The 21,871-nt window shown below is 41.0% G+C and overlaps 3 protein-coding genes across 4 annotated transcripts; 1 reads left to right on the plus strand and 2 right to left on the minus strand.

The window, feature by feature from the left end:
• Positions 1-10,502, minus strand: hpn (hepsin). Its single transcript, XM_084557117.1, has 12 exons — positions 9,667-10,502; positions 4,089-4,196; positions 3,870-3,911; positions 3,606-3,735; positions 3,399-3,518; positions 3,193-3,233; positions 2,785-2,950; positions 2,472-2,662; positions 1,641-1,736; positions 1,288-1,430; positions 930-1,094; positions 1-92 (listed from the first exon to the last, which is right to left on the minus strand). Exons 1-12 carry the CDS (start codon positions 9,701-9,703, stop codon positions 48-50), a joined length of 1,284 nt encoding a protein of 427 aa, XP_084413243.1. The 5' UTR covers positions 9,704-10,502; the 3' UTR covers positions 1-47.
• Positions 8,316-16,657, plus strand: LOC311497023 (lachesin). 2 transcript variants are annotated; one of them, XM_084557120.1, is made up of 8 exons: positions 8,316-8,771; positions 11,029-12,047; positions 12,190-12,266; positions 12,353-12,558; positions 14,121-14,384; positions 14,792-15,100; positions 15,227-15,329; positions 16,294-16,657. In XM_084557120.1, exons 3-8 carry the CDS (start codon positions 12,229-12,231, stop codon positions 16,355-16,357), a joined length of 984 nt encoding a protein of 327 aa, XP_084413246.1. In that variant the 5' UTR covers positions 8,316-8,771; positions 11,029-12,047; positions 12,190-12,228; the 3' UTR covers positions 16,358-16,657. The 2 variants fall into 2 exon arrangements, with proteins under 2 accessions (XP_084413246.1, XP_084413247.1); XM_084557121.1 differs by lacking the exon at positions 8,316-8,771 and having other exon boundaries at positions 10,945-12,047.
• Positions 16,658-16,787: 130 nt separating this feature from the next.
• LOC311497021 (cell adhesion molecule CEACAM6-like) lies at positions 16,788-21,316 on the minus strand. The gene is made up of 6 exons (XM_084557118.1): positions 20,874-21,316; positions 19,510-19,857; positions 19,193-19,414; positions 18,395-18,673; positions 18,043-18,124; positions 16,788-17,925 (listed from the first exon to the last, which is right to left on the minus strand). The coding sequence occupies exons 1-6, from the start codon at positions 20,908-20,910 to the stop codon at positions 17,823-17,825; spliced, it is 1,071 nt and encodes a 356-aa protein (XP_084413244.1). The 5' UTR covers positions 20,911-21,316; the 3' UTR covers positions 16,788-17,822.
• Positions 21,317-21,871: the final 555 nt, after the last annotated feature.

The raw sequence follows: 21,871 nt of genomic DNA on the forward strand, positions 1-21,871 counted from the left end.
ATTTCCATCCAAGAGTAGAAAAAAGTAGGAACATTGTCGCAGGGGTCTCATGTCCGGGCCATTTTGTGAACGCCTGGTGAGTTGTGATAGTTCTGAAGAAAGGGGAGAAGACATTACAGCTGTTATCTGGAGCGTCCAACATAGAAACATTTGACATTAACTGATCTGTTTGTGTGTTCAATGGTGACACTTGTGAACGTTTGTCTCACCCATGTGGCAATAATGGCAGTTATTTTTCAGACCGCAATCCTTCTTGTGATCGCAGACTCTTTTTTTCCCATCTGGAGCTTCAGAAACCTTTCTTACACACTTCTGAGGTTATATTTTATTCTTTCTGACGACCAGAGATGGTGAATTCATTGGACCGTAGTTACATTTCGTTAGCCTCATAGCATAATTGCAAGTAATTTTTTGGCCACTGTTACAATATCAATAAAAAAATACCAAGTTGCCAGCTAAAAAATTAGTTTTTTCTTGTTTTCCGAAAACGTTAAAATATGACTTAGGCAATTATGCTATGAGGCTAATGATTTGTAACTTGTTGGTCTGCTGTGGCTCCACCATGCTCCTTGTTTTTGCGGTCTACTCCTTCTTTACAGTTGTTAGCACCGTGGGACTGTCATCACCACCAGATTTCAACAGGAGAATCACCAAATTTAAATCTCCAATATACTGCGATATACAGATTTACCTGGCACTGAGTAGCTTAATCAGCATCCTGTTAACTTCTTGGACAATTGCACTAATAAAATGGACGTTAAGATTTTATATATAAATTGGTTATTATGTGTTTGATGAGAGTGGTTGCGAAGGATATTCACTGCTTGTATTTTGATGCCTAGGTTTTGGGCAACCTATGCAACACAATTAAATACAAGTAATACGATAACAATCGCCATAATGAAACATTAACATGTCCACACCCTTACCCTCATGGCTGTAGATATCCAGGGCAGAAATCGAGACACTCTGGTGTAGACACCTGGTTTCTTGGCCATGGCACAGCCAGTTCCCCAGCTCACCACTCCCAGCAGACGATACCGATTGGTCTTAGAGAGACAATCATCTGCCACAAAAGGACCGCCACTGTCTCCCTGAAATCACAGACGATCATAAGAGTTCACACTCACATTTTAACTACCCAATCAAAAAAATCATTATGCATTGGACATGGATCAGATTATTCACTGTAGAGACGTACAGCATATGAGAAATTTACCTTATCAGAAAGCCAAACACATAAACACATTTGTGCAGCAAAATGCATGAACACAGGCACACTCTGACCTGACAGGCATCAGTGCCTCCTTTCTCGTAGCCAGCACAGAACATGCTGGTGGTGATCTGGTTGTCGTAGTAATCTGGAGCATTACAGACTGCATCACTGATGATGGGGACGTTTGCTTCCTGGAGAACATCTGCCAGATGACCTGAGAATGACCATCACAGACAGTTATAGAAAACAGATGTGTGTTTCTTGAGTAGAAGAATTTAAGTCTCAGCTGTTTTCTATCCTTTTTAAGGATTTCACTTGCCAAGATTTAATGATGCTATTGATACAATCCCCATGTATTTATTTGGTGCATTGATAGATTTAAAAATTAAAACAACTACTGTGAAGTTAGAAGTTGTAGACTCACCATAGTACCCTACGTTTCCCCAACCTGTTACTGTTCCCATCTGTCCGTCTATCAGTCTCTGACCGTATGCTGGCAGACAAATAGGCTGGATGTATTCTACATACAAATACAAAGACGCATATGAACAGATCACAAAATCAAAAAAAACTCGCTTATCACTGACATTAGCCAAAGAGCGGATTTTGTCACAGTTCATTTATTTATTTATTTTTGCCCGTTTGTTTTTGACACATTTACTAAACCCATGCATCCACACTCTTAGTCACCCCCTCCCTGTCCTTCTGTTAGGTCTCCACCATTCGATTCTCTATTTTGCCATGCCTGTAATAGCTTTCTAGCCTTTCTTCCCGTTTCAACTTTTGTCTCTGAGTTGCTAATTTGAGTCTGTGTTCTGCAGGGATTAAAATAAAGTACAAAACCAACCCGTCAACCTCAGACTTTATGTATGTTATTTTCTTCCAGGAAACTTCCTGATATTTTTGTAGTTCTAAATTCCAAACACTAGATGTCAGACATGAACTACAGAAACATTGATTTGTCTTCAATAGCATTACAGCATTGCTAAATAGTGTTACAAAGGGCTATGGACACCAGCAGGAAAAATGAAACCAGTGTAAAGCTTGGTAGTAATTATGTCTGATAAGGGAGGGTTTTGTCCTGCCTATTGAAATTCAGGAAATAGGAAACATAAACAAGTAAATTGCCTTGATGACTAATTCTCTGTCTGTGTCTCACCATGCATTTGCTATTCCTCCTCTCTGTTACCATCATCACCAACAAGTGTGGGCATACATACTTATTTCCAGAGAGTGCATGCACTGTGTGTCTTACCACTGAAAGCGAGCGGCTGGGTGAGGGCCAGAACAGCAATGTCTCTGCTGTTGTCATCAATGTTAGCGTCTACAAAGGGCAGGTAGCTGCTGTGGTAAACGATGGTCTTCACCTCTGCCACATTGGCATTGACTGGTTTATTCTCGATGGAGCCCAGCAGCACACGCCAGCGATTAACAAAACGATACCGCCTAGGATGGAAAGAGTAAAAAAAGGAGACGCTGTGATGTCGCACATCTGTCCGCACACAAACAAAGTCTGAAGCAGAGACAGAGCAAATGTGAGGATGTTAACTATACATTAAAATACTTACTCTGGGAAGCAGTGAGCTGCAGAGACAATCCAGCGGTTTGAGATGATGGAACCTCCACACTGATGGACGCCATCGTACTGCAAACTGACCTGCCAAGGCCAGCTTCCTTGCCTCGCATCCACACCACCAACTATACGGTCTGCTGCAAAACTACGCCTGCCACAGTCTGCCAGGGAGAGAGATGAGATTAAGCTGAGAGTCAGAGCAGTAAAAGGCACAAATGAATATGAGACATGCCAAAAGAAAACTGCAGGCTGTGAAGAAAAACACTAGACAGAAAGAAAGATGTACAAAGAACAAGGTGTGTGGGAGCGTGACAAGCAAGCATGCGGACAAAGATGAGAGGTGGGTGTAAGGTATCAGCGTATAAAGTGTGCCAGTGTGTCAGGCAGAGTGGGTGTGTCTTACCTTGGCACAACAGCGTGAGAACTTCCCTGCTCTCACAGTCACTGAAACAAAGACAGACACAGTTGGCACAGTCAAACATCCCAAACTGAAGTCAATATTTCTTGGTGTTAACTGAGCAGAAGAGGAAAAAGAGAGCAGGCACCGAAAGCAACAGAGAGGACAGTGTAGTAGACAGGTGCAGGACAAACCACACAGGTGTTTGTTACCATGGGAACAATGAGTCTTTGATTTTCTTGCCATAGCTGAGCTCTTCTTGTCTGACACAGAAGAACTCTCCACCATCGCCACTGGCCTCTGGCACGGACATGACTGAGTAATTCAACATGCTGACACAAAGACACACACACACACACATTAGTCGTGCGTTATGCTACGCAGAAGAAATGAGGCGTAATTAGCTATCGTTATCTCACCTGACAAAACCCACTTCTTCACAGCTGATGCTAGCTAGAAGTTCATTGGCGGAGGAGGAACACACCTGACGCCACCTCCTCTGAGCAGAGTCGAACACTCTGAGACGCTGGTCAGCTGAATTCACCTGGACTGTATGGAATGATACGGACCAGGGTTACTTTTAAAACGGCATTAAAACAATAGCACACACTCCGGCATTTGACTTTACTGTTAACAATAATACTAAACGGAAGTCCATGATCAGCCATGTCCTCTCTACTCACCGTCATACAGTCCCGTGTCTTCCTCCATTGTACAATATGTAACTGCAGGGGCATAATAGAACACAGCAGGTCACTTGAACAAATAATGAAAGCTGCTGATCGGCCGACAGAGAGAAGAAAACACTGAAAACTTTTTGAAGAATAAAAAGATTATTGACTATTATTAGGTTTGACAAAAATGTGTGTCTATGGGTATGTGTGAGAGAAATGTAGGCTGACCTACGGCCCAGGCGGCTGCTCCGATGGCTCCCAAGGTCATCAGCGTTATACACGCACCAATCAATCGGCAGGGGGTCAACACACAGGTCAGAGAGATCCCCCTGTTCCCTGCAGACACACACACGCATCCAAACTGCTCTAGGTAAGCCTACACAAACTCTTTTGCAATGTTGTATACCCATGAACACATACGGGTATGCACATGCAAGCACACATATAAAGCAGCCTTCGAGCCTTTAACATTATATAATATACCAATAACACACTCTGTTAAAGGTGATGGAACAAAAAGAGTAAATACTGAACAGTGTGTAGTAGCTGACATTAAGTTATACAGATTTATCAACAACACTGGGCAGCCGTTCAGTCTGCTCTGTTTAATTTGGGTACTTTTGTTCAGTGAACTGACTTGTTTCAGCACACTGCACCAATATGAGGAGGCATACAGCACAATTTCCTGGCACACACCGGAGAGTACAAATGACACTGATTAGATCAATAGTCTAAAGTCTAGCATTTCTCCACAAAGCGAGAACAAACTCTTAAACTGGGATATAGTGCCATGTCTCTCCCACATGCGCATACAGTGTGTGAGTGCACCCGCGTGTGGATGTTATTCTCACAGAGCTCCTTTCTGCCCTTTATCCTCTGCTCTGACAAGAGTGTGTCCATTAGATCCTCAGACATGTAATGTGATAAACAAAAACATCACCGCCATCGTTATCATCATGAAGCCACCGCGCAAAGACAAAAGCAGCAGACTAAGGTCACACCTCTTAACACAAATGCGTGAAATCAGTTCTCGAAGCCATGCATCTTGTTACATCATCTACTAAAAGGTTTATGCGATCAGTGACTACAACAATATATAAACAAATGAAATCACCAACATGGCTGATTATATGGATGAATATTCCCCTGCTTTCAGTGTTGGACTGGTGGTAATATCTTGTTATTAGATGTCGGCTCAGGTTAATTTTGGGTGGAGCTCTGCTGGAAATTATGGGATACCGTGCTTGTGGTGTTTGGATTTAGTCTAGTGCTTACTTGTCTGCCCAAGATCCCACCGGTGTGTGTGTGTGTGTGCACTTGTCAACCAGCATAACAGGGGACTTCGGCGACTTACATATTCACAAACAGGGGACTCGCAGTTGAACAGGGGGCATTTTTCAAGTCCCCTGTTAGTCATGCTTTAAATCAAGCTAAAGTCATGTCTAAGATGCTCTGGTGACATTTTTTAATATTAAGCAAAGTGGGGACATGCAGGTGTGTGAGTGTTAAAACCCTTGTGTGTGTGTGAGTGTGTGTGTGCAATGACTTCAAGAAAGCATTTACACATTTACATTTATTTTTTTAGAAATGACCAAACTGAATGATAAGTTATTCATTCATTCATCTTCTGTCTATCGCAGGGCTAACACAGAGAGACAGACAACCATTCACACTCACACTCACACCTACGTCCAATTTAGAATCACCAAAGAACCTAGCATGTCTTTGGACAGTGGGAGGAAGCCAGAGTACATGGAGAGAACCCACGCAGACACAGGGAGAACCTTCTTGCTGTGAGGCATCAGTGCTAACCACCACGCCACTGTGCCACCCAGTGAATGGTAAGTTAATATTTTGCAGTTTAGTCGTAGGGAGGTAAATATGTATGAGTAAAATGCTGATATTCCCAACAGACTTGTCCTTTCATTCCTTTCATTTACATTTTAAACCCTGCATTAAGTTATCTGGTCGTTAGCTTGCTAGCTGTTAGCTCTGTTAGCCTCTAGATTCCAAGGTTGCCTAGCAACAGTCTTTATTTAAAGTTGAAGTTACTGCTGATCCGTTTGATTTCATCCAAACAGTGGTGTATGTTTGTGTATGAAGACAAACATTATAGGTGTTTGTGTTGTTAGATTCTGCACACTGTGTTTGTCTATACTTGTGTGTGCATGTATTAATATCCTGAACACCTCCATGTGTCCAGCTGTAACTTATCAAAATGTCTGCTATCAGAGAATGGTTGAGTTGGCTTCTATTGTTAATGCAAATGAACTAGGCTGTTTCTATATATCAGTAATCGTGGCTGAAGGGATGCTTGCTGTCTTAAGTGGATATGTTTTATTCACCACATTCCATGAGACTGTCAGAGTGTAACAGCACTGCTCTCCATAATATGGCAGGAAACAACTGGAGATACTGTGAGTGTATGAGTGTTCACAGCTGATCCAGAGAAAACATTCTACATGGCAAGTTTCCTTCCTACCTCTGTCTCCCTCCCACATTTTCCCTTCTCTTTCACATCAGTATCTATCGTTAGGCGTGTAAAATCTTAAAAGGCTCATAATGAAATTGTTTAGTGGCGCGCTGCAGTTATGATTTCAAAGTCTGTCTCTGTAGCTTTTAATGTCGATCCTTGATTCCTAAGTTCTGATATCAGCGGGTCAAGGAATGACAAGGAACCAGTTGTGTGACACTGCTCAGTCCCACAGTTGCTGAATTTCAATGTTGTTGTCAAGAAACGTGATAGTTGTGTAGACCTGCTAATCTAGTGACCTTAACCTTCCTTTCTGCTATCTCTGCTCCCTCTCTTCACGCCACAAACTCTCCCTGGCTAATTCTACCTGCACGCTCACTGCTTTTCACCGACAACTCTCTACCTTTTCATGCCACCTTCTCCTGCTCCACCTTTTCTGTACCAGCCATCTCATCCCATCACGCAGATAACAATTCGGAAAGGTCAGAAATAAGTGATGAAAATATGGACAAAATCGGTAAAGCTAGTGTTTTACTGGAAATGCTACCACTTTTCCTCCACACCTGAGCTCAACAGATACTGACACAGCCCACCCCTGTTATTCCCCAAGTCCTTCTTTCTTTCCTGCTCTCTCCCCCGCACTGCGCACTTCCTTGTCACATAGCAAGACAGAACAAGCACGTTATTGTTTCTCCTTCTACCTGAGACCCACCTTCTGCTGTGTGAGCGTGTGTGTCCACATGTGTGTATTATGAGACACAATGAATTTCTCTGAAGTCACTGTGTTGTATTGTGTGCTGATGAGTATGCCACAAAATGAAGCAGAAAGTTTGTCCCTGTTGTATATAGCTTATAAAAGAGTTTTCTTCAACATGTCACATGGTTACAACCGCTGCATTTAATCTGACAACAAAAAGACGCAGCTACAATAGATAAAACAGCACTTCACCGCTTTGAAGTCATTTCACCATTTTAGGGCTGCTAGCCACATATAGTTTGTTGCCACTGTGGAAAAAAAAAAAAATACTAAAAGTCTGGCATCAGAGGTAAGACTGAATCACCACAGTGTATGTGACCAATCTTTGCAGACATATTTTACTGTGGGGTTGTTCCTGTCCTCCTGTGAGTCACACGTTACTCATTCCGTGGGATGTTGGGAGGGACACCCTTAACCTCGTATGCATCATACCTCAGCTAGCACCGTAGCCCTTTGCTGCTGGTAGAAGAGACACAGCTGTGTACCAGATGAAATGTGTAAGCTGTGCACTCCCGCCTCGAACCAAAGTGAAAACAAATTCTCCATTAAGAATCCCTAACTTTCCAAAAGCTTAAAAATACTGAATTCTTTGCTGCAAGATAGAAATCTTTCAGTCTGATTAGTATCCACTGGAATGCCACTTAATGAGAGTGTTAGTCGTATACGGTATGTTGATCACAGAACAATTACAGCTCAAGCTCCATTTTACTACTTTTTTCCAGAGCTCCCAATCACACCACACATGCTCCATCAACAGATTGTTTACTCCGCTGTCATGGGAATGGATCTGTTGACATGTGAGCACAGTAGCTGTTATCACACTAGACAGACAGACTTTAAGGCAGAGAAGGAAAACTCATTTGTCTTGGAATGAAAAACTGCAGAAAAAACCTTACTAAGACATACTAACATTTTTGCAGGCCCGGGTTGATGTTTATTAGGTCTCCTGACCCTCACCACACTTCACTGCATAGTCAGCATCTACTGTATTATCCTTTGTCCTCTTAGCACCACTGACATTTGGACTTTGGGAAACAGATTTTCAAACTACTTGCAAACCAGGAAGATCAGATTGTTATGTGTCTGGTCCATCAAAAACAGGGCTGATCTTGCTTCAGCATACATCCATTCCAGTTTAAACAGGCACTGGGTTTTTAATGTGTTGACAAAATAAATGCTGAAGAATGTCCCTTTAGCAGAACAAAGTGAAGCTAGGCGTGGTATCAAGAGTTGAATCAAGGAAAAATAAAATAGCAGCGCAACAGATCAAGAAAGACTCACACGGCAAAGCTATGACTCATTCATGTAGTGTATGTGTGTAAATGTGCATGTGCTTGTTTATACATATACATGGTGTATCACAATTGAGGGAAACACGCATTGTTTCTTGAAGTAGATGCCTAATTTTAGCTCTGACAGAAACAAAATAAGCCGCACCATATGTGCCACACCTCTGCCAGACTGTTTTTCCTGTAATTATGCACATTAGAGCCACAGCCTGATTCACTGCATCTGGGTGGACTAGTCTCAGTCATGCAACAAAAGCTAACAAATCCAAATGTTTGGCTGACTATGTTCAGGCACGGTCAAGTTATGCAGACGAGGACAGCAGAAGACGTGGAAATGATTTTTAGCTGAAGACATCTTCATGTGATGAGAGACTACTGGCTTCATTTATAAGGTAAGTTAAGCCATAATACTTTTTGTCTAATAGATTTGTCTAGGAGGAGTTGTCTAAGTAGCCGACACATTTCGTATTTCTGAGGTAAAAGGTTTTGATAAAAATTCAAAAAGGTAGACACAGGCTTTTCAAGATGACAGTAGTTTCTTAGTGGTCAACATATTTCTGCACACATCAATGACAGGGCATCACTGTTTGCACATGTGCTTTCTAGCAGCAGTAAAATACAGCAGGTAATCTTATCTGTCCTGCCATAACAGTGTCACATAACCTGCAGTAAGCTCATTATGAGCCATACATTTGCAAAATGTCCAACACATCAAGACTACAGTTCATTTCAGCTAATGCCATGTAGCAGGAGGGCAGATGTGGATTCTCTGGTTTATTTCTAATTTTTGGTGTCACTGATCTGATGGAGTTGTATTGCAGCAGGGTAGGAGAACGCCATGTTACTACACTACTTTGTTTGTGATTGCTGTTAAAAAATAATGTGCTGAATGTAAGTGTACTTGTGGACTGTGGTTAGTTCTGACAACAGATATCAACATCACTATCACATTTCTATTTGAATTAGGGCTTGATCTTGTTGGTTGAGGAAAAAAAAAATATATTACAACTAGTCCAAGTGTGTGTTTTTCAAGCTGAAAGACAAACCTCAAAAATAAATCCAGTGGACATCAGGGAGATAGCCAAGAAGCTTTGGACATGCAGTTAATGGTTAACTGTCGAGTTGGCTCATGTCCTCTCCCAAATACAGAAAACAGGCAGCGTGTGCTTAAGCATGTCTAGCACAGCATTTTAATCTGTGTGCATGTATGCGTGCATGTGCGTAAACTGTATGTGTTAGAGGAGAAGGATGGGGAGAAACAAGAGTAGCAAAAACATGTGCACTCACCCATCTTCCCTTCTGTCACAACTTTCTCAGCATACATTGGTACACAACAGGAAGACGGCGGCAACAGCAGACAATGATGAGGGTGCTTTCTTACTTCCTTCCCTCTCTCCTTGACTCCTCAGGGCAGGTGGACTAAGCCCTTGGCAGTCCCTTTTGCCTAGTGATATAACATTGAGGGTCATGTGTAAAAAATACCATATTGTATTACAGTCTCTTGAAAGTTCATCAAGTACAATAGAAAAAAAAAAAACTCAGTCTAAAATAACAGTCCTGTACTAAATACTTGACACTGATTCAACAGTGTTTTCATTTTGGAGGCTTTGGTTTGTACTATTGAATTGTGTTGTACCGACACAAGTTCATATTATTCTGACAACACTCATTCAGTCAGTGGGCTAGGCTAAATAAGAAAAACAATTTTGTTTTCGATTCAATTCAGTTTAACAGCACCACAAACAGCATCCTCCAAAATGACCTTACATTTAAATTACCAGCTTTCTTACGCTGTTTCACCATATACTGAACATTAGAACAGTCAGGAAGGGTGAATTACTTCAGGACTGTGTACGTAATGTTTTGGCAAGAAGTGAGTGTGTATTTCTTTAATTAATGATTCCAAATTATGCAGCTATACATTCAGAAACAATTAAGATTGGCTGGTATCTATGATTTAAGGCGCCTTGTTTGTATTGTTTGAGTAGGAAAACTTAACGATGTGAAGTCAGCATGAGGAATAACTTTGTGTGTTATCCCAGTTGCTTTTTTTCTGAAATTCATATCATAATCAACAGGCTTTTCCTGTACCTGTAAGGACAGATAACTGTCCATACAGGTACAGGTACAGGGTTGATAAACCAGTGACAGTACACATTGCTGTGCAAACAACAGTACATGAAATCAGATGAAACCACTGAGAACATGCGACAGGGGGTTAAGGTGTATCTTCAGATTAGTTATTATCTCCTAGTCTGTTATGGCAAGATAAAAATCAAAATGGCGATAGGGGAGTTTTAATTAATTTGAACTTCAGACAGACAGATTCAACAGATAAAGTGCATTAACAAACTCACCCAGTTCATGTTGAAATACTTAAAAATACATTAATTTACGATTGCAATCTCTTAATGAGACTAGTTTTAGTCTGCTAGCTACTAATGTCTTTTAATTTAACATAATAGAGGGCTTACACGCATTCTTCCAGAGAAAATGACTCACCTGTATTTTTGGGGGCAGGTGGAGCCTGGCCTTTCCCTTTAGACAAAATATATATATATATAAAACCGTATTTTTAAGGAAAAAATAGAATGGCTCGCAGATGAATACTAGTTTTCAGTAAATCCTTTTTTTCCGCTCTCTTCACAGGTTACTGACCCCGAAGAAAGAAGAGGGGGTGAAAAAAAAAGCGCAGCAAATAATTCTGCGTCAGTTTCAGCACTTTTCTATCAACCAAAGCCACCGGCGGCCGCTTCTAACTGAAACGAGAGGAACATTTGGAAGACCCGGCATAGCGAAACCAAGTTAGTGGAAGTTTGTCGGGCGCTGGTGTCTGGGAGCCGCGGTCGTCCTATTGACTGGTCAGCTGCGTGCACGAGAGGGGCGCGAGTGACGTCACGTTGCGCTTCAAAGTGGACAAACCGTGCACGAGAGCTCTCAGAGGCGACCTGCCGGAGCTGGACACGCTGTCTGTCCACAAGAGAGGACAAACACATCAGCACTACGTGACAGAGGTTTAGTGGCAGCCATTGTTTTGGCCTCACACCGTATAGGCACCACTGAGTCACATGCAGTGTTCCCCAGCCTCCAACACACATATTTATGTAAGTGAGTTCCCCTTTTTCTGACACTAAACCCTCCGTCATCAGCCCAGTTCCTTATTTACTGCAGAAAATAAAGGGGAAGCTGCTCAACCTGAATTTAGGGAGTATTTCCTTAGAAAGAGACTCATCACTGAGTGCAGACTGTCAAGACAAGGAGCACAGAGCAGTACCATAAACTGAAGCGAGGAAGCTAGGTGAAGCCAAAGAAGAAGAGGAACAGGTGAAAGAAGGTCAGAGAGGAGCTCAACAAAATGTACGGCCACAACAGGAAGATGGCACATAGCTGCTGGCTGCTGCTCACACTCTCCCTGAAAGGCAAGTACATGTATTTAGTAGATTCAAGGTATCAGGGATATTACATCTATTCCTGGGACAATGATGTAGTACTTTAAATTATAGCACACCTCCTCTTCTTCTGCAGGTATTCTCGCGGGCGATTGGTCAGTTCATCTCCCCTCAGGTCCCATCTGTGCTGTGACTGGTTCTTCGGTAGTTCTCCCTTGTTCCTATGACTACCCCCAGAGCTCTAATGAAACCAGGGGAGAGGGGCAGCTCTCTGCTCAGGTACTCCCATAAAGAAGGCATTGTTACCTGTTGGAATATATCCTGTTGTGTGTCTTTAACCAGAAGACTTTCTCTGGGGACACAGTTTGCACTCAGAATGAATAAATAATAGACAGGAGGTGTATTTATTGTCTTTTGTCAGGGAGGTGAAGCAGGACAAGGCTCCAAAGTTTTGTCTGAGATGTGGTGTCTGGAGGACAGTCGATGTATCACACCAAGGTTAGCGCACAGAAACATTCACAAGACCAGAGTTTACATAAGAAATAGCATCTAAATCCATCTTTCTGTCCGTCTGTCTGCATCAGATATGTATTCCACAGTGCGCGTATCTTCCCAGATCCATCCTACCACAACAGGGTGCAGTACCTGGGGGAGCCAGGGACCAAGAACTGCTCTCTGAGGATTTCTGATCTGAGGCAGTCGGACAGCGGAACATATGTGTTTTACGTCATCACCAGCCATCCGACAGAGAAGATGCCAGAGCAGAGCGGCATACAGCTCCTGGTGGCAGGTGAGAAAAATGATTGTTGAATTTCATTATCAAAATACCAGTAATAGCACTACTGTCCTCATAGTCTTTAACAATGACCATGAGTCACTAATGTCATCCTCTTCTTTAATTTAGAATTATTTATAGGATTACAAACACAATGAGAAGTGAGCCGCTATTAAGTGTGCATTGTGATAATCAGTTTAAAATCTGGCAGTTTCACATCAGTATGCACAGAACAAACACTGTTTCAATCTGTCCACGTGTTTCTGTCTTGTCACTTCTCTGTCTGCTGCCTCATGTCTGCCTGCTCATAAGTGTCTCTCACAGATCACACCTCTGTTTGGTCTGTTATTTCTCTCGCTTTTCTTTGCACATTTTTAGTAGGCTATGTGCAAATTCTCCGCTCCAACTTCATATTCGTACTCGTACGTATCTATTTCTTTTCTAGTGTTGCTGTTTTATCATCCGTGACCGCTTCCTTTTCTGCAACCCTCCATGTGCCCTATTTTTGAGAAGCGGAACTGAAAGCGTGTTGCATATAAATAAGCTTGACATAATAATCTGTTTCATATTTTCAGTTTCAGTTTTATTTTTAGATTTTAACCAAAACATATGTTGTGTTTGTAGTCAAATTATATTCACAGCTAAATGTGTGAGGACAAACTGTATCTTGTTTTATGTCTTGAACTTAGAAAAAAAGGGAGGATTTGGACCATTTAAAGGGGATTAGTTGACTCCTATGTGACGAGGGCAGCGTTGGTATGGGAAGTGGCATTATTCTACCACAATGCTAATCTTTAGAAATTATTGAGAAACATGTGTAATAAGTCCTTGTTGTTGTCGTCTTGTTTTTATCTGTTTCCATGCTGTGCTTTCTTTTGTAATTCGCAAAACCCAAATAATCACGGGTAACCAATAGAGCTAACCAAAAAAACAACTGGAACAAAGAGGGTGAGGCTATTGAATTACTATTTTGAACCAGGAAAGCAGATAGCTTACTGGTATCAAGAGGCCATGTTATTAATGATTTTTTTTGTTAAGGATCCGACATTTTCTTTCCTATTTTTACTTTTTAACATTAATGACAAACAGGATCTTTAAATGGTTAACTTTAAACCAAGGAACCTGTAGGAATAAACACATTTTAACCATAGGTCTGTGAAGGTTCTCAGTCATCCAGGTCATGGTATATCCAAAAAAGGTTCAATAAAAGGCAACTGGACTTGTAGAATACAAGTCCTTCTACAAGTCCAGGTGCCTGTTATTGAACCTTTTTTGGATATTTTAACCAGTTTCCCACCAGAATGTGTTTCTTGTTGAGTAGCTGAAAGATGAATCGCTCTTCGATCAAAACACCAGTTTGTTTATAACTTTTGACTACATTAAGCATGGAAAAATATCCAAAGTAGTAGAATTATGATTATATCCATAGTATTTCTAAATTACAGCCAAGGCCTCAAAATGTGACTTTTGTGCAATCATTCACTTTACTGCGCTATTTCTCATACTTGATAGGTTTGATCTAATTCAGTGTACAAAGCAGGAGGTGTGACCTATTTCCTAAACCTTGTTTTCTCCAGAATCCTCCAGTGCAGTCTCAGTGTTATCAAGCCCGTCCAGTGGCATCACTGAGGGGGAGGCCTTGCGTCTGGCCTGCTGCAGCCCTGATGTCAGTCCGGCGGCCAGTTTCACATGGTACAGGAGCACAAGTGCCAGCCAAAAACACAGTGGACAGACCTGGAGCGTCAGTGAAGTTACCTCTGATGATTCTGGCAGCTACTACTGTCAGATACAGACTGGAGATAAAGTGCAGAACTCAACTAGGCTTGCCATTGATGTACAATGTAAGTGAAAGTTTGGCCTGGTTTACGTCATGTAAGAAAATTAACTTCTCTAATTTGAGAATTTCTCTTGAAATCCTTCACTGAATGAAGAAACTTCCCCATATAGTTTGAAAGATATGAAATTGTCTTCAACTGCGTCTTAGATTAGATAAGAAAAAAATATATATATAAAAAATCGGATGTATTAAAGGTAAAGGAAATATTTAAAGTCGCTGTACCTAGCTAAATAATTAAAGTAAGGTGAAAACCAACCAACGTTAAGTTAATGCTGAAGTGATGGAAGTTGAATATAGACAATGGAAATTATAAATATCATGAAAGCTGACAACTCCAACAAAAGTACTTGAAACAATCTAATTTGACCTGAAATCACAGAGTAACCGATCAGTGTCGTACTTCCTGTTTAGACTCTCCTCGAAACACAACTGTCTGGTTCCCACCTGTTGGAGAGCTGCAGGAGGTCCCCATGAATCTGTCCTGCGGAAGTGACGCTAACCCGCCCGTGCACACCTACATCTGGTACCAGGGTGCAGCATGTCTCCCCGGAGCGGACAAAAGCTTTCATCAAGGAAATAAAACAGCAGCTACCCTAACAGGACGAGACCTGACAGTCAGCAGTGCCAGCATCACCGCTAAGGAATATGGGCAGCACTGCTGTGTCGCACGCAACAGACATGGATCACAGACTTACACTGTAACACTCAAAGGGCCCAAAGGTAGGCACTTACCATTTATTTATTATATTTTATTTGTCAAACGATACAGGTTACACAGTTAAATCCCAGGTTCAGTCAATAATAATATGCACATATAAACGTCATTGCTTATTCTTTTCACTGCAGCAGCAACTAAATCAGCCTCGACAGGAAACAGACTGGTCCTTATAGGAGTGACCATTGGAATCATCCTGGCCATTATCGCCGCAGTTGCCTTCTTTATGACAAGGTGCGTCTCTTCCAAACCACTATAACGATATTTCTTTAACAGCATTTCCTTTTCAAATGTCTTACGCTAGCTAAAGTAAAGTAAGTAAGTGCTTATGTTAAGCATCAGGAATGGCAAATTTCTGATGCTTTCTGGAAAAGGTGGTGCATGTACTGGGTGCTGCTTGGACTTTTTTCAATAATATTATTTGCGTTTCAGCAGTCACATTACTAATAAATAGCTACTTGAGGGTCAGGTTGATGTCCGCAGCGATATAAATGTGTTTGTCTGTGTGCATAAATAAATTAATCACTGTATATCGAGACAAGTAATTCAGGACAAAAAAGAAAACAACTTTAAAGTTACATTAAGAACGTTTGTCTCCCTCTTCTGGCAGTGAGAGGGATTACAGTGTACATTACTGTGTGCTCATGAGATATAGTATAGTGTGTACAGCATCCAAAACTTTTCTAAGATACTTCCTACGTTTTATTTAATTTCTTTACTGCCACAAACAATGAATACATTTGTAATGCTGATTTTCCTGCCATAACCCTAGCTGGTGTTGTATACCGCGTCTCGGTCACTACAGTTGTTCCCCAGTTTACCTTGAATCTTACAGACACTCATTTGTGTTTAAAAGCTCTACACTGTATCTTTGATGTTTTGAGTATTTAAAATGTAAATATACATGTGTGGTGGTTAGCACTGATGCCTCACAGCAAGAAGGTTTTTGGGCCTTTCTGTGCAGATATTCTAGCTTCGTCCCACTGTCTAAAGACATGCTTGTTAGGTTGATTGGTGATTCTAAATTGGCCGTAGGTGTGAGCGTGAATGGTTGTCTGTCTCTCTGTTTTAGCCCTGCGATAGACTGGCGACCTGTCCAGGCTGTACCCCGCCTCTCGCCCAATGACAGCTGGGATAGGGAGAGGACAAGCGGTTACAGAAAACTTATGAATTAATGTTTTTTGGTTTGTGCTTCCAGGAGAAAGAAGTCAGCCAGATACCAGTCATACGTTCTCACAGACACAACTGCTACAGGGCCGTAAAGACTCAGCGACTCAGGCCAGGACTTCTCACACCTCACAGCCACCAACGGATCTCTTTACGTTCCACGTACAAATGTTTGAGCCCACGGATGGGCCCATGTGGGAACTTGAAAATCATATGATAGAAATTACTGCACTTTTAAGCAAGCACGACGCAACATTGAATCCCTTAAGTCAGACATTGTGACGGACCCATATTTCTTTCCCAGAACTGAAACAAATCTGTCAGAATATCTTTATTCTTTTACCTCTAATACCTTGCACCATTTATTTTAGTGCTTTCACTCTGTGCGATACTGTTGTCAGGAATAAACAAGTATTTATTGTAAAAATAAATAACAAATAAAATAATTTGTTACCTTTTAACCAAAGCTGCTCCAATTTTTCTCCACTGTCTGGTTAGAGAGTTGCCTTACCGGATATGAATGTAATTACATCCTCCACAGTTCATCCCATATGAACACCACAGAGCTGTTGTCTGCATTCTTTAACTGGATTTTGACAACATGGCACAAAGTACAGCAACAGCAATGATCAGAAACAGAAAACACTGAAGCAGTTCTAACTCGAGGCCCGGTAGTGATGATAAGGACAATGACAGTAAAAAAGGTCGTAAGGATCCAATTAAGTACCATTAGCAGTTCACGCTGGGTGGTGTTTTTGTGTAATGAATAAACTCTTCAGTGTGATAAGTCTACAACAGATAATGACCAGAGCACGAGGAAGGATAAAAACCAGGAGGTCAGTGACTCTGACAGCAGGACGTAAAACTGGCTCATCATGTTATCAGTCTATTTTTAGAGTTTTGCTTTTGTCTAATTGTAAATTTTTATATATATACTGTATTCGTCTGCAAAATAGCAAAATAAGTAAATATGGATATGTTTCATTTAAATATTTAAAGAGGAACTTTTGCACATGAGCGCATCAGAGTTTGTTGAATTTACTGTATTCTTTAGCATTTCTATGATATTGTTTAAAACAGGTCATTAGTGTTGCATAATTTTATTCATCATTTTTTTAATCAATGATTTAATGAAAGGCTTTTTTCCAAAAACTGGTCAAATGCAAACTTTATTTGGAAATTAAGAGTTTATTATATAGCAAACTCAGGCTAATAGCTTGTGAGCCATCGCGAGATAATGGCAATATGCCTTACACAAATGTAGCACATCCAATTATTACCGCAGTTTGTCAAACTTGAAATGCTGCTTCTGTTGTAAAAACTGAATATAAAAATGCACCCAGTCACAACCCAGCTATAGAGAAGGCTATGTTTGATTAATAATGTGAATAACACTGACACTGAAGGTAAAAAACAAAAACTGTACAAGTTTACAGAATTCACACGTGCATTTTGTGATTCTGGATACAGTCACAATTAAAGGTCACTACACTCAGACAGCGACTTTTTTCTTTTCCTTTCCTTCTGCACATCTTTTTCTTTGTTGTTTCTTTAGCCGTCTCACCCTTGGACATTTTCATAATCGTGGCAGTACTCCTCTGACATGTTGTAAGTACTCGTCCTCACCACCTCTCTGTCTGCACAAGAAACGTGGCACTGCCTCCTTTAACAATGAAAAAACAGAAGTTTGCACACTGGACTCAGCAATTAGTTAAATACAGTTAACCGCACCCAACTGCTGCAAAATCAAGAGTGACGAATTTTTAAAAAAGTGACTTACCAAGCCCAGATAATAACCAATGAAAGCAACAGCACCATTACTATTTTCACTCCAAAACCAACACAGAGGATTAACGTGATAACTGTGAGTAGAGACACAAAGAAAATTAAATCAATCACAAAGGATTTTGGATTTTCACACGCGCAAACATGGTTAGAAAAGCTATGCTGTTGCATTGTAAACTACATTCAAATATTTTTAATGCTTTTTTAGTCTTATGGACAGTTAAGTTGCTGTGAACCTGTGAAATAATTCATCTGTGGTCTGAGTTACAGCCCTAGCCTGAATGCTAAATCATGCAGATTACGATTGCACAGTATGTGTGGCTCTTTAACTTCCCCATCAAACTCACTGTCTGTTTCCGGTGAAAGCCGCACCTCAGTTGAGTTGCTTCCCCCCAGACGATTCCTGGCCTGGCAGAGGTAGAGTCCGCTGTGAGACGTCTCCAAAGTGGGAATGGACAGCACCTGTCCTGAGCCCACCGGGAGCATGGAGCTGGAGACAGTGCCCGTGTACCATGTGTAGTCGTAGGGTGCAGGGTTAGCAGCACTAATGCACGTCAGATTGACACTGCTGCCAATAGTCAGGAGGCCAGTGTGACTCACCTCAATGGACACGTTCAGTGGAGAATCTGCAGAAAAGCAAGAAAAAAACAACTACTACAACTGACTGTATGTGTTAAATAAGTATTAATTATATGAATTGTCATCATTATTTATAACAAAAGGTCATATATACATTTTAGGTGCAGCTAGGACACCTGTCTACAGAAGCTTCGTATTACATACAGACATGAGACTGATATCAATCTTCTCTGGGGAATAATAAGGCCTTTTCACTAAATGTCTTCCTTGAGCTACATTTATTACTCAATGAAATAACCATTTAACAAATTTATATTTGTTAAAGCATAGGTAATGATCTAACACCTGTTCTCTGCAGCTAAAAAATAAATGCCCGTCCACCAAACACTGAATTAGTTTGCCATGTGAGTGTCACATTTAGCTGAACATCTCGCTTTATGTTGTTTTTAAAGCCTCACTAAGAATACAACGTCTATTCAATTTATAACCAATATACTGTATATAAAACCTTTTTATGAATAATGCAACAGCCTATAAAAAATTCAGAGCTTCATCTGTGTGCTTACACAGTACATGCAGAGCCACGGCGTCTGAGAGGACTGATTCCTGTCCTTCAACAGTACATACGTAACTCCCTGAATCCTCCGGCTGAGCCTGGAAGTTTGATTTTGTCACAGGACGTCCATCTTTGAGCCAGACAATTCTGTGACTTTGGCAGGATGTTTTACACTCAAGAGTCACGTGGTTCCCTGCTCTCACTCTCCGCGGGGACACTCTGGCATTCAGCTCTGGACATCAGAGGGTTAAAAACACAGAGATGAGATATTAAGAAAAATTAAAACATTAAACCAGAAGAGCAATGCTCGGAGTAGAATCACTTTACCTGTGACGGTCAAATACACAGAATCTTTAGTGCGCCTTCCATACGTGTCCGTGTCAAACCTGAAGTAGTAATGTCCGGTGTCAGTATCCTGCAGGTTATGAATTGCCAGGGCACAGTTGTGCTGGAGGTCACCAAGATATTCAGAACGATTCTCGTATGATGGGATGTCTGAAAGCTTAACACGTCTCCACTTGCCATCTTTATGATCTCCTTTGTACCACGCTGTGCTTTTAACAATTTCCCCATCTGCATAGTTATATGAGCACGCAAACTCCACTGATGAACCCTTCAAAGCGCAATAATCGGGGTTTTCAAACGTCACGTTCCAAGCGTTGCTCGCTGTTTTATCTGAAAGAACATGAAACAATCACTTAATAAATGTATTTTTATTTTACTTTGAATGAAATTAAAGAAAGTAAGATCATTTGAAGAGAAGAATAAAGGTCATGGGTCACTGGCATTTTATTACGTCTCACGTTATGGTATGGTGACCATGTTAGCCAACAGCTGCCTAGGTACAACATCCAACAGACATAAAGCATCGTCTGGAGTCCAGTATTTGGTCATCAACTGTAATCTCTGCTTTGGCCTCCTAAAGGAAATATCTAGCGCAAGCTCCTTACTGTGTTCACTAGCTGGTCAAAATTATTTAATACCATATACTAATTTGGAGCTGGGTAAATATATAGTGGGATTTTAGACGATACAACTATAAAACACCAAAAAGCAGAGGGAAACGACATAGTTCAGTGATTAATAGTAGCAATTCATATACAAGCAGTCAAAACAGAAAATGTGGATTCTTGTCATTTTAAGTCGTCAGTTTGTTATCTACAGTTACGGCCAAAGCGGGATTTATTTTTGTTTGTTAAGGGTCAACTTTACACTATCCCCCAACATATGTTTTGTCGTCACTTGAGAAACTGCTTAAACTGAAGCAACTCCAGTGACATATTTGTCTATCACTAGATTTTTTTCTTTTTCCTGTTTGCTGACTTTTCTCTCTGCCAGCTCCAAACTATGCTCAACAGTTTTAGCAACGGAAACAGCTTCACAACTGAAGCTGTGAGGGGCGGGGGGTTGTGGTTTCTACTCAACAAAAATTTGAATTTTGGAAAGTACCCCCTCTGAAAATAAAGAAAATAAATCATTTTTATTATTCTGTATCCCTGTTTTGACAGGTCATTCAATAGAAAACTGTGTCTACCATTTGTCATATCTTTGCCATACACTGTTTGATCAATGATTTACAAACAGTATTTTTCAGTGAAATCTATGGTATACATAATTAGCAAGAAGTGGGAAAACTGGAGTAAGGAAACCGCAAATACAATATTGCATTATGAAACAGAATCTCCTCTTACCCGGCTTCATTATCAGAAGCAGCAGCGCTACAATCATCTTCTCCACATCAACGTAAAGCACAAAGTTTCAAGACGGATTTGAGATCTTGGGTTGAGGTTTGATCTTTCATTAGTGGGTGTGATGGCGAGTGGAAAATAATCAAGAACTCAGCTCCCTTCTGCAAACTTGTCTTTGGACAAGTGAAATCCAACACGCCGACGCAAAGTGATGTTAAGTGATGGGAGGGATCTGTGCTCTTCCCATACAACCCAGCATGATGAGTCGTCACAATATGACATTCTACAACACCAAGAAAGGGGAACAGAGAATAGAGAATAGAGAATAGAGATAAAAGTCCGTTAACCTGCAAAGACTGGAGCAAGCAGTGCTTTTGGAGAAGGGTATTGTTTTGCCTTCTTGCACTACTTGAATGCTTGATATTGACATATCAGAGGGCACCAGTTGATTTACCTATCTTAAATACTACAACTGCTTTTATATGTGACATTTTGGTATTTTCCTCCAACTTTTAATATTAACATTATTAGGGACTTCAGTCTTTGGTCAAGAACGTTACAATAACTACCCTACAGGATGGACTGTGATTGCCTGGGAGCTGTCCCGACTTCTCTCAGCCATAAAATGATTAGCAGTGGAAATTTGGTCTGGAACCGCTCCATTGGGAACTGGTTAAGATCTGCTGGACAGATCAAACCATTTGGACGGGGTTTATGCGAGGATGGACGTCATCTGTGCGTGAAGCTGAATTTGTTTACAGCAAGGTGCCTCTGACTCTTCAGTTGCGTGCAAAGCTATTTATTTTCCTTGAAACACGCCACATAATGAAATCCAAAAGGCGTATCATCGTATTCTGATAAGAATAACCTACGCTAGGACTGTGGCGTTACAAATTATATTTATTTAGTGAGCCGCCCTTGAGTGTTTGTCTTGTGCCAGTTGTGTTTAGTGCTGCTTAGTAAATGCTAGCATGCTAACACTCAACAGATAATGAAGATAC

Source organism: Chelon labrosus (assembly GCF_963514085.1).
Source record: "Chelon labrosus genome assembly, chromosome: 12".
Taxonomy (NCBI): domain Eukaryota; kingdom Metazoa; phylum Chordata; class Actinopteri; order Mugiliformes; family Mugilidae; genus Chelon; species Chelon labrosus.

Bases quoted from the DNA above. Each gene is read 5' to 3' on its own strand.
- LOC311497021 (XM_084557118.1), bottom strand. From the start codon at position 20,910: ATGATTGTAGCGCTGCTGCTTCTGATAATGAAGCCGG. The intron at 19,415-19,509 runs GTAAAGTGATTC...TCTGATGTCCAG, and splicing joins TGTGTATTTGACCGTCACAG to AGCTGAATGCCAGAGTGTCC. The intron at 17,926-18,042 runs GTAAGTCACTTT...TCATTGTTAAAG, and splicing joins TTGGTTATTATCTGGGCTTG to GAGGCAGTGCCACGTTTCTT.
- hpn (XM_084557117.1), bottom strand. From the start codon at position 9,703: ATGTATGCTGAGAAAGTTGTGACAGAAGGGAAGATGG. The intron at 3,736-3,869 runs GTGAGTAGAGAG...CATTCCATACAG, and splicing joins AGACACGGGACTGTATGACG to TCCAGGTGAATTCAGCTGAC. The intron at 1,737-2,471 runs GTAAGACACACA...ATTTGTATGTAG, and splicing joins CCAGCCGCTCGCTTTCAGTG to AATACATCCAGCCTATTTGT.
- LOC311497023 (XM_084557120.1), top strand. From the start codon at position 12,229: ATGTGGTGTCTGGAGGACAGTCGATGTATCACACCAAG. The intron at 14,385-14,791 runs GTAAGTGAAAGT...CTTCCTGTTTAG, and splicing joins GCTTGCCATTGATGTACAAT to ACTCTCCTCGAAACACAACT. The intron at 15,101-15,226 runs GTAGGCACTTAC...TTTTCACTGCAG, and splicing joins AACACTCAAAGGGCCCAAAG to CAGCAACTAAATCAGCCTCG.